Source organism: Capricornis sumatraensis, chromosome 20 (genome assembly GCF_032405125.1).
Source record: "Capricornis sumatraensis isolate serow.1 chromosome 20, serow.2, whole genome shotgun sequence".
In the NCBI taxonomy this organism is placed as follows: domain Eukaryota; kingdom Metazoa; phylum Chordata; class Mammalia; order Artiodactyla; family Bovidae; genus Capricornis; species Capricornis sumatraensis.
This window is the reverse complement of record NC_091088.1, coordinates 65,939,943-65,952,393: the sequence shown is the minus strand read 5'-3', so window position 1 is coordinate 65,952,393 and position 12,451 is coordinate 65,939,943. Positions and strand designations below refer to the sequence as shown.

General features: G+C 45.7%; 1 protein-coding gene across 1 annotated transcript in view; it reads right to left on the bottom strand.

The window, feature by feature from the left end:
* Window positions 1-6,530, bottom strand: part of LOC138096927 (zinc finger protein 836-like) — a 53,537-nt gene extending 47,007 nt beyond the window's left edge. The window contains 1 exon segment of the mRNA XM_068993163.1: window positions 6,459-6,530. Coding sequence (XP_068849264.1) covers window positions 6,459-6,530 — 72 coding nt within the window.
* Between the last annotated feature and the right edge of the window lie 5,921 nt (window positions 6,531-12,451).

Below are 12,451 nucleotides of genomic sequence, written 5' to 3'. Positions count from 1 at the left end.
CTCCTATACAATATTATGTACCTCCACCCACAGGTCTTCAGGCAATCTGTCTACCAAATCTAATCACTTAAATCTATTCATCACTTCCACTGTATAATCATATGGGATTTGACTTAGGTCATACTTGAATGGCCTACAGGTTTTCCCTACTTTCTTCAGTTTAAGTCTGAATTTTGCAATAAGGAGCTCATGATCTGAGCCACAGTCAGCTTCAGGTCTTTTTACTGCTGACTGTATATAGCTTCTCCATCTTTGGCTGCAAAGAATATAATCAGTCTGATTTCAGTATTAGCCATTTGGTTATGTTCATGTGTAGAATCGTCTCTTGTGTTATTGGAAGAGGGTGTTTGCTATGACCATTGTGTTCTCTTAACAAAAACTCTGTTACCCTTTGCCCTGCTTCATTTTGTTCTCCAAGGCCAAACTTGCCTAATAATCCAGGTATCTCTTGACTGCCTACTTTTGCATCCCAATCCCCTAAGATGAAAAGGACATCTTTTTTTTGGCGTTAGTTCTAGAATATCCTGTAGATCTTCATAGAACCATTCGACTTCAGCTTCTCTAGCATTAGAGGTTGGGGCACAGACTTGGATTACTGTGATGTCGAATGGTTTGCCTTGGAAACAAACCGATATCATTCTGTTATTTTTGAGATTGCAACCAAGTGCTGCATTTCAGGGCTATTGTTGACTATGAGGGTTACTCCATTTCTTCTAAGGATTCTTGCCCACAGTAGTAGATATAATGGTCATCTGAAATTCACGCATTCCAGTCCATTTCAGTTTACTGATTCCTAGAATATCAATGTTCACTCTTCCCATCTCCTGTTTGACCACTTCCAATTTATCTTGATTCACTGGACCTAATATTCCAGGTTCCTATGCAATATTGTTCTTCACAGCATTGGACTTTACTTTCATCACCAGATAGAACCACAACTGGGCACTGTTTCAGCTTCAGCTCAGCCTCTTCTTTCTTTTGCTATTTCTCTACTTTACCCCAGTAGAATATGGGCATCTACCGACCTGGAGGGTTCATCTTTCAGTGTCATATCTTATTGCCTTTTCATACTATTCATGAAGTTCTCAAGGCAAGAATACTGAAGTGGTTTGCCATTCCTTTCTCCAGTGGATGTTTTGTCAGGCCCTAACTAGCAAGGACATGCCCTTCAGCTGCTCAGTGTAGCTGGATGACATGCCTGGTACCCTGGCAGTCCCAATGCTGGTCCCCATTGAGCATTTAAACATTCATTGGCTGTGGAGTCTCTAAACGTGCAACCAGAGCTTAAGGCAAAGGCCCTGCTGGAGTGGCTGGGAAGGGGGTCTAGGAAGGGCTGGAGCTGACATTGGATGAAGCCTAGAAGTGCAGGGAACCCTGGCCTCACTGCTGCCATTGGCTACCCCAGAGCCATCCACTGCCCAGGAGTGGCTGGCATCCCTGGGGTCCATCCTCAGACTGGGAGTCACTGTCCACTGTAGAGACAATCTGCTGCCCTCCACTGTCTGCCAGTGGAGCTGATCAGCTGCACGTGAGTCGACCATACCCAGGCTTTTCTGTTGCTGCTGGTGGACCTAGGGCCAATCTCCTGCCACTGCAGGTTCCATGCTTGGAAATGAGGGCGCTGGTCACTACCCTGCTCCAGCCTGTTTCTGGGGTGATCTTTGTGAAGCCCATGGCTGTGGGCATGTTATCCCACAGTCATCTTAACCAAAAGACATTAATAAAGGCCAATGAGTTTGTTTTTGGCAGTAATTAATTTTGGTTCAAATTTGGATAAGTTATTATTATTACACATTATTTGTAGATTAATAACAAAATTAGGACTGTAGTAAAATAAAAAACTTGTTGGACAATTTAAAATCATGACAGAAAGAAAACAAAAACAACATGGAAAAAAATATATTGTTATCAACCAAGAATATGTCACCAAACATCATGATCAGAAGGAAATACTTGATGAATTCTCACTGAAGTGACAGTGGAATGAAGGGGGCTGGCCAGAGGTCCTGCCTGCCTTTCACCATGGTACAGGGTGCCCAAGCAGGGACCACTGGAGAATGTGACAGGAGGAAAACAGAGTGGGAGCAAGACACACAGAGAGCATGTAAGAACTAGAACTGTGAACGTTCACAAGTCTAAGGTGAAAAGTGAAAGGATGGAAAAAGATATTCAGTTCTTAAGAGAGCAGGGGTCACTGCACAATATCAGACAAAAGACAAAACAATCTAAGGAAAAACCTAACAAAAGACACAAAGTATATTATGAAACGGGAAAAGGTAAATTTACCAAGAAAATATAACAATTACAAATATGTATATATCTAACATCAGAGTTCCCCTGAAAATGAAGATCTTAACAGAAGTAAAAATGGAAATAGATAATAGCACACCATTAGACTTCACTACTTGAGTTTTACCAGCACATGGAAACCAAAAGATCAACAAGGAAACTGAGCACTTGTACAACACTGTAGAATTACTGTACCTAACAAACATGTCGGAGAAGGCAATGGCAACCCACTCCAGTACTCTTCTGGCAAATCCCATGGACAGAGGAGCCTGGTGGGCTGCCATCTATGGGGTCGCACAGAGTCGGACACGAATGAAGTGACATAGCAGCAGCAGCAGCAACAAACATGTACAGAACATTCCACTCACAAACAGCAAAAATCACATCCTTCTCCAGCATATGTCTTGAAACTTTCTCCATTTCACAGACCACATGCTAGACCGTAAAACAAAGCTCAATATATGAAGGCTGAGAACATAAAAAGTATCTTCTAAAAAAAAAGGAAGAGTATCTCCTTTAACCACAGTAAAATGATACTAGAAATAAACAGCAGAAGGAAAACAGGATAAGCTTCCAAAAGTGGAAAGTAAGCAGTTTATTGTTTAAGAAGGAACGAGTCAAAGAAGAAATCACAGGGAAAATTGTAAAGTATGTGAATGAAAATAAAACCACAGCATATCAAATTTATTAACAGGTAGTCAAAGATGCAGTAGTAGGGAAGCCCACACTGCTAAATCCTTCCAGCCACAAAAGAGGAAGATGCACGCTCTGCATTACTCTTCAAGAAACCACTGAACAACCTAGCCAGAGCAATTGGAAAAGGGGGAAAAAAAATCCAAGTTATCTAAACTGAAAAGAAAGTAAAATTACCTTTTATTTTGTAGGTGACAGGATTTTATATATAGAACCCAAAAGAGACTGTAAGAACTGACTACTCTAAACACATTAAGGACTTTCCAAGTGGTCCAGTGGTAAAGAATCCGCCTGCTAGTCCCTGGTCCAGCAAGATGCCATATGCAGTGGGGCAACTAACTAGTGAAACCTGCCCACCTAGAGCCTGTGCTCTGGCAACAAGAGAGGCAACTGTAATGAAAAGCGCTTGTACCACAACCAGCAAGTAGCCTCCAACTGTCACAACTAGACAAAGCCCACTTGCAGCAACAAAGAACTAACACCGCCAAAAATAAATAAATAAAAATTTAGAAAAACCTTAGAAGAGTTGCAGCATAAAATATCTGCACACCAAAATCAGTTGCACTTCAATACACAATGAATCATGTCAACAGAAAATCAGAGAACAATCCGATAAAATCCTTAAGGAAAATATCAGCCAACTAGGTCCAAGACCTCTAAACTGAAGAGTAGGAAACTCTTTAAGAAGTCCTTGGAGATATATATGAAAGAAACTCACCCTGTAATCATGCAGTGGGAACTTTATGTTTTTAAAATGACCAAATTTGGGTGGAAGGGAAACCCAAGAAGTAATGGATGTATGTATATCCATGGCTGATTCATGTTGTTGTATGGCAGAAACCAACACAACATTGTAAAGCAACTATCCTCCAATTAAAAATAAAATTTAAAGAATAGGAAAAAAAAAAAAGAAAGAAATTCCTTCACTTGCAACTCAGCAGATAAGACCTAACATACCCCCAAAATTTTTAAGAGGCCAGTCAAACTGATTAAAAACAGGTAACACTTCCTTTGCTTAAAAGTAGCAAACTGTAAAAATCAAGTCAATAAAGTTTCATTGCAAAATTTTCTTTACAAAAAATGACCAAACTAGGGACTTCCCAAATTAGGGTCCAGTGATTAGGACTCCACGCTTTTCCTGCAGGGGGTGTGGTCTACAGATATAAAGAATCTCTATCAAAATTTCAAAGGCAATTTTTGCACCTATAGAAAAACAATCATTCGTAAATTCATAAGGAATCTCAAGAGCCAACAAACAGCCAAAAAACTCTTGAAAAAGAAGATGAATATACAGGTTATCAGGCAGGATACTTCAGATTCTTCAAAGATAAGCATGTCCAAAGAAGGTCATTTCAAGAAGGACAGACTGAAAAACAACTAAGAATATGACTTTACCTGAGAAAGAGCCATTTCTGACTTCTCTTCCTTTTGTTTCCTCCTCTTCCTCTTAGCAGGACACACAAAAAGGGAGAAAACAAAATATTAGACTAACTGGTAAAACTAGGATTTGTCTGTTAATATAAAAGACCATTGATAACTTGACCAAATACCCAGCAAAACTGTCTAAAATTATTTATTACATACCAAAGAGCTTTTCCAATACAAAAGAGAAAGAGGAGAAAGCAGGCAGGCCTCCAAGATATCTGAAACACATTTCAAAAAGAAACAGTTTGTGAATTTTTATCACCTAATAATTGTGGGTCAACATTTTACAAATTTCACAGTTTATTAACATTTAGAAAAGAATTACTTGATTATATAAGACCACCAAAGCTTGTTACAGAAGTTAATGACCCTCTTCTAGGGAAGTAGAAACTGAACAAACTAAATCATTTTTCCATGCTACCAAATAAATAATATGTAAAGATATAAAAAAGAAAAGTAAGCCCATTACCAAAAAAAACCTCTCAATGTTCCTTTTAAGACACCATGCAGTGACAGATTCAATCACTTCTTGCCCCCTTTATCCTCTCCCTGCTCCTCTGTCCCACGTCAGGAAAAGGGAAGGGGATGACTCACAACTGAGTGAATCAAATCACTGTCCCCAGGAGAAACAGCATTTGCGAATGGAAGTTATCCTCTGATACAAAGAATTACAGAATGCACAAGACACAAGCTCTGCTATTCTCATTTTCATCTGTACAATTAGACATTTTATTACATTCTTAAAATAAGAAATCATGTATCACAACTTATCCACAACAAACAACTCACCATCCATCTGCATCCAGTTCCCACTACCCACCTGCTCTACTAGGTGTTTCCATTTTAGTCGGTTTATCTGTCTCTTTTCTTCCCCTCTGCTCTCCTGCTGTTCCTGTTTCTTCCCTCACACCTGTCCTGCCCACTCTGTAAACTGTTCCCCTCGAGATGCTTGGTCTCTGCACCCTTTCTGATGGTCCTTCATCTGTGTTTCTGCCTCTTTCTTGCCCCTCGCTGCTCCCTCTCTGCCCTCCAGTTACACCCCTTCTCTCCCTCTTCCACTCCCCTTCTCCCTCCTCTCTGACACCCCAGGTGTTGATGCATCCTTCCTGCTCTCACTTCCTCTTGTGGTCACACTTGATCCTCCTTCTCTCCCTGCACCATGCTGCTCTGCAGCCCAAGTGTCCAGCTCTTTCATCCTGTCACCCCACTCTGTGTGAAGTGCCTCTCCTTTGGTGCCCCTGCCCCACCGCTGATACAAGGCTCCTCTATGTTACTGTCAGCTACAAACTGGCACTTGCCATCTACCTACATGCCAGTAGTCATGTACAGAAGTGTGAGCTGGATCATAATGAAGGCTGAGGGCCAAAGAATTAATGCTTTTGAACTGTGATGTTGGAGAAGACTCTTGAGAGTCCCCTGGATTGCAAGGAGATCAAACCAATCAATCCAAAGGGAAATCAACCCTCAATATTCATTGGTAGGACAGATACTGAAGCTCCAGTCCTTTGGCCAGCTAATGCAAAAGCCAACTCACTGGAAACGACTGTGATGCTGGGAAAGATTGAAGGCAAGAGGATAAGGAGGTGGCAGAGGATGAGACAATTAGACAGTATCACTGACTCAATGGACATGAGTTTGGCAAGATGGTGGACAACAGGGAGCCTGATGTGTTGCAGTCCATGGACTCAAAGAGAGTCAGACACGACTTAGGGACTGAAGAACAACAATCTACCTATCTACTTCTACAAGGATTAAATCATGTGCTTTTGTAGGTGGTGATCTTCAATACCCTCTGAAAGGACCTTAGGGTGGAGAACAGAAATGAGGCACTCTGTGCTCAGGAAAAACTGGAAGCCCAGGTCTTCAGATAGGTATTTTCAGGAGCCAATTTTATGAGCCCAATTCTTATATCTCCCCATATCTAGAAAAGCACTAAAATCCTTCAGGGTGATGACTGTTCCTTGTGATGAGCAAAGCTTCACAAAAGTAGAACTCTTCTGGAAAAAAAATGTGCTTGATTACATGTATTCCCCCTTCACATATATACTGACCTTCTCCTCTGCTTCTTTGTAGCAGTTTCTCAGAGCTATGTGCAGTGCTGTCTCCTGGACTGCAGTCCTCATTTTGCCCCAAATAAAACTTTACTTGCAAACCTCACATTGTGTTGTTTTAAGCTGACAGATCTTATCAGTGGAGAGCCATCTTTTAAAAATTTTACTTATTTTATTCACCTGGTATTTTCAATGCTTAACCGCTTTCATTTTACTCTTTTAACAAGTCCCTCAGCCACCCTTTCTATTCCTAGCTATTTTTCCTCATTCTGTTCTTGTTCCCAGTTTTTCTAGTTCCCTCAGTTGTTCATTTCTCTGCTTTTCCTGGTCCCCTACATATTTACAGGGATGGCAACTGAATAGGAAGCCTGCCTACAGGAAAAGGCTGTCCATCGAGTGGAATTTGTGACACACAGAAGAACACTATGTGTCACATGGCTGCCCAAGGTCACCTCCGCCTGGGTGGGGAAAGGCTCCCAATGAAGGGGAGGCTTGAGTGGCTGACGGACCAGGCTGAGAAGGGAGGACAGTGGGGCTGGGAGGGAGGGAGCTCTCAGGAGAGGGGTGGAGTCTCCAGAAGGTCAGTGATAAGGGTAAAGGGATAAAGCAGGTTAAAGCAGGGACTTCCCTGGTGGTCCAGTGACTAGCACTCTGCACTCCCAATGTAGGGGACCTGGATTTGATTCCTGGTCAGGGAGCTAGATACCACATGCCACAAACAAGACCCAGCACAGCCAAATAAATAAACTTAGAAAAGTTTATCCCTACTAAGGGCATTGTCAGTAGAAAAAATAAGGGAGATGCCTGTAAGTCAATGATTACACATCAGTTTTGCTTAACCACAAAACCTAGCAGGGTTACATAGCAATAAACCCACAGAACAGAGCACAAGATGAGCCACAAAACAATAAAACAACGGTGGCATGAAACCCACATTGTGCCCAGTGAGTTCATTAGTTAGGACACTCTCTTTGCACACATAAAAAGCAGTAATTTGTGGATCTAACTTGATCTTGCAGGAACAAGAAAACTCCATTGCCTAACCTGGGGGAGGGGCTGAAGACGGAAGAGGTCTACTCAAGCAAGACAAGAAAGGTCTTCTCCTCCCCACTTTTCCCTTTTCAAACTGTAGCCCAGTAAGTCCTCAGGCCATGGCACCCTCTTGCCCGCCCACTTGTTAGCCTCACAAGGGATCCTATTCTCGTATCACTTATCTACCACTTTGTCTGTCGAAAAAGATGAGATATAAAGGACTCTGGCACGGAGCTCTTCAGCACCCCTTCGTGGGAAAAGACACAAATGGTTTCACCAAGTCCAGGTTGAGGTTGAGGAGCCGGCCTCTACCCGGGTGGGGTGGGAAGCGCTGCCGTCCAGGGGCGAGAGGGCTAAGCTAGGAGGTGAGGGACGTAAAAGGACCTCGCAAAAGAGGACTTTACATGAGGGTTGAGGTAGCAAAGAGTTTTAAGCGGGATAATGTAGCGAAGGGAGGCATTTACGTGCACCGAAGGCAGAAAGGCAAGGTTAGGGACAAACCTCGAAACGAATTTAAACCCAAAATACCAGACCAGTAAGGGGACTACTCGTTTTATTTGGGGTGGAGGACCGGGTGCTGAAATTTCAGATCCCTAGTCACTCCGAAGACACTGAGGTTTCACTAAAGTTGAGGGGGCCTCGCAGCGCAAATCTACACAAGAAAGGCAATGCTTACCCTGCACGGTCCGACATTCACTCTCGGCTCTGCACTTCCGTTTCCGTAAGAAACTGCGCAAGCGCGAATTTAGAAGCCTGGCTTCCGGAGGCGGGACCTTGGCAGTGCACTACCGGTGAGGGGCGTGCGAAAATGGCGGTAGTTCTATGCAGCCAGCAAAGGGGAGGTGGAGAGATGATTCCTCCTCATATCCTCAAAGTGGTCTGTTAACTTACTGTCTTGAACCTGTTGGAATAAGAGCTTACCATTGTGTGGACTACTTAGGTGGGAAGCTAATATGTATCTCCCTAACAAGTTGAAAATGGCTTCAATAAAACCTACTGGCAATAGGTTTGCCCCCAAGGCTCCTCCTTTGTTTACACTAAATAAAATTACTGATATTAGATAAAATAGGGGATATTACTACAGAACACGCAGACATGAAGAGGATAGAAAGGAACTCTTACAAAGAGTTTACATGATTTAAGATGAAATGCACCAATTCCACGAAACCCATAACCTACAACAAATCACCTATGTGAAAGATATTTGGACGTCTCCAAATTGACAGGCGGCGAGGAAGCAAGCTTGGCTTCCGGAAGAGGGATCCGGACGCGGCCGCGATTTACCGGAACCTGGACACCCTAGGGAATAATCACCATGGAAGCAAAAACCCCCACAAGTGCCCTGCAGGGGTCTTGAACTGACATTGCCCTTTCCCTTGACAGAACATCCTAAGTAACAGCAGACACAAGATATGACTCCCCATCACCATCTGCCTTCCCCTTTTTGGTCTTTAGATATGACTCCCCTCCCCTGACTGTAGCTTAGCAATTCTTACTCTTTTTGAGTTTGAATTGATCAATCCAATTCAAACAACCCATCTATGGATCCTAATAAAGGTATATGTCCCATGCTCTGCCAAGACCCTGCAGGACTTCTTACATGTTCCCTCCAGCTATACCATGAATCTCCACCAGAATCTGAGTAATAAATGTCTCCACTTCACTTTCCCTCGCAGTCTCAGGGGCTTTCCTTTACAAAAGATAATTTTAAAAAGTTGCAAGAATGGCATTTGACAATTCCATCAAATTTTTTAAAAACAATTACCAGTAATTCTATGATTTATTTTTAAGAAAAGGAGAAAGCACTTGTCAACTCGATTTATAAGGCCAGAATTAGTGGGAAACAAAACTAGAAAAATAGAAAAAAGTAAAGTGATCAATCCGTGGGAAGATTAAAAAATTCATCATAAAATATTAGAAATGAATCAAAGAATTCTTATCAAAGGTAATATAAATCAGGGAACTCCCTGGTTGCTCAGTGGTTATGACTCATCTCTTTTATTGGCAGGTCCCAGGTGTAAGGTCGGACCCCGGGGGCCATGATGGGCCGCCCCTCCTCTCCCTCCCTAACGGAGGATCCTCCCAGATCCCAGGGACCAATGACAGCACACTTCGCCAGTTGCCATGACGAGCCGCCCCCTCCTCCCCCCCCCCACCAACGGTGGGGGAAGTCCGTAACGGAGGGAGCCTCCCAGATGCCAGGGACCAATGACAGCACACTCCGCCAGCTAAAGCCGCCCCACCCCAGCCACATAGAGAAACCTATCAGCTTGAGACGCCACGAACCAGCAGCCTATCCAAACCCCCATCCGCTAGCCCAGCCATCCCTCGCAACATGCATATATAAACAAACTTCCAACAAGGTCTGGGCGCGTGGATTTCCTCGACCTGCCCCGTTCGGGTCTGGGAACCCCGCCCGGGAGCGCTTCACCATTATAGCCCGTTAAACATTTTTTGGTGTACCTGGTCGTCTTTTACCTAACATTTGGCGCCCAACATGGGGCTCGAGGCGAGGGCCCATCCTGCTGAGAGCGGGATTTGCGGCCCCCCCTCGGGTCTGGGCTGCTCCGGACCAGGCCACCCCGTCACCTCTCCGGGACCATTCAATCGTCTGGCAGGATAAGGTGTAAGTTCCATCGGTCGGGCTCTGGGGGTTTTTGCTTCCGTGGCGATTATTCCCTAGGGTGTCCAGGTTCCGGTAAATCGTGGCTGCGTCTGGACCCCTCCTCCGCAAGCCATGCTTGCTTCCTCACCGCCTGTCAATTTGGAGACGTCCATCTTGGCTGAGTGGCCTTCTCCTCGCTGGGTTGACAGCCCGTTTGGGGATGCCTGACCGGATCACTCCCAGCCCTGTTAACGACTGGTCCAGGACCTTCATTTCATAGTCGCCATGGGGGCAGCTCCCTCCAAGCCCGACCGGCCCTGGTCTACACCACTAAAATGTTTACTTGCCAACCTCAGAACTCTACATATCTCCGGAGAAATTCATTCCAAATGCTTAACCTTCCTTGTTCTGAGGCATGGCCCCAATATTCTTTAGATAACGGCTCACAATGGCTGCCAACCGGAACTTTCGATTTTGACATCCTCCATGACTTAGATAATTACTGCCAAAAGATGGGAAAATGGTCTGAGGTACCCTACAAACGGGCTTTCTGGCTGTTGCGCTCCCGTCCCACCCTATATACCCACTGTTCCCCTTCTGAAATTCTTCTATCGCCCTTGCCAACTTCTCCCATGTCTTCCCCTCCTCCACCGCCCTCACAGCCCAGCCCTCCTGTGACAAAGCCGCCTCTATATCCACCCCTCCCTTCATGCCCGGCTTCACCGACCTCCCCCACACCAACCTCCCCTCTATCACCCTCACCCACTCCCTCCATATCCAGGTCTCCTGTGACTATGCCTCCTGCCGCTCCCTCGGCTCCGTCCTCGGCTCCGTCCTTGGCTCCGTCTCTCCATCCATCCCTTCCCCCTTATCGTCTCCCCCCCACTGTCCTCACAGCCCAGCTCTTCTGTGACTACGCCTCCCGCCGCTCCCGTGGATCCACCTCAATATCCACCCCTTCCTCCATGCCCCCCTTTTTTGACTCACCAGTCAGCTCACACACAAGGTCGCAGACCGCTGCCAATCTGCCGCCAGTTCCCCTGCTTCTTCTCCACCAGGTGGCCAGCCCAGAGGGTCTCACCCATGTCCACGTGTCCTTTTTTACTCCAACATCTTGCCCATATTTAACAACGGCTAGGCTCCTACTTGGCCAACCCCTCTAACTACATCAAAAACTTCACCCAGCTATCTCGATCTTACGCCCTCACCTGGCAAGACAGATTTGTCATCCTGGGGTCCACTACTACCCCAGAAAAAAGAAAGGCCATTTGGGCCACAGCAAGAGAGATAGCAGACCGGAGGCATCTAGCCAACCCAGCTGACCCTGCTCGGCCACCTGGAGCGGCTGCTATTCCAGGCGTAGACCCAGACTGGGACTATCAGGAGGGACAGAGAGGGAAGGCCAACATTCAGTACATGATAGAACGCCTATTGGAGGGAATGGAGACCACCTCCCGTAAGGTAGTAAACCTACTTAGACTAGATAAAGTGACCCAGGGCCCCGATGAAAACCCAGCAGCCTTTCTTAACAGGCTGACAGAGGTTCTCACCACATATACCCAGATTGCCCCAGATTCTCCGGCAGGGGTTACTACCCTAGCCAACTGTTTTATATCCCAACCAGCTCCAGACATCAGAAAAAACTTTCCACGGCTGAGGATGGGCCTCAGACCCCCCTCCAAGACCTGGTAAAAATGGCCTTTAAGGTTTACAACGCCCGGGAAGAAGCCACCGAAGCCAGCCACAAGGCAAGGCTTAAACAAAAAGCCAAACTCCAGGCTAACCTCCTTGAGAGACACACCCAGGCACTGGTAGCAGCCCTGCGGCCAGCCACAAGACAAAAGGTGGGTCCCCAGAAGCCACCACCGGGAGCCTGCTTCAGATGACCACCGGGCCTGCCGATGCCCAAACCCCCGGCCCCCAACAAAGCCGTGCCCTCGTTGCAAACAACGGGGACATTGGGTGAGTGATTGTCCCCAGGCGACTCAGACCCCAACCTTACCGGGCCGAGGTCTGGGCCCCCAAAAGGACATTTCCTCTCCACACCCCACCTTGGAACTTCTCTCCTTTGATCAAGATTGACGGTGCCCAGACTCAGGGACCCCCATAACCCAAGCCGAGCCCAGGGTAATGCATCAAGTGGCAGGTAAGTCTATCAATTTTTTGATAGATACAGGGGCTACTTATTCGGTTCTTCCCTCCTTCAGGGGCACCTTACATCCTTCCCAGGTCTCGGTGGTAGGTATAGATGGCACATCTTCACGACCCTTGCAGACTGGGCCACAGCCCTGTCAGCTTGACCACTTCCTTTTCGCACATTCTTTTCTGATAATCCCTTCGTGCCACACTCCCCTGC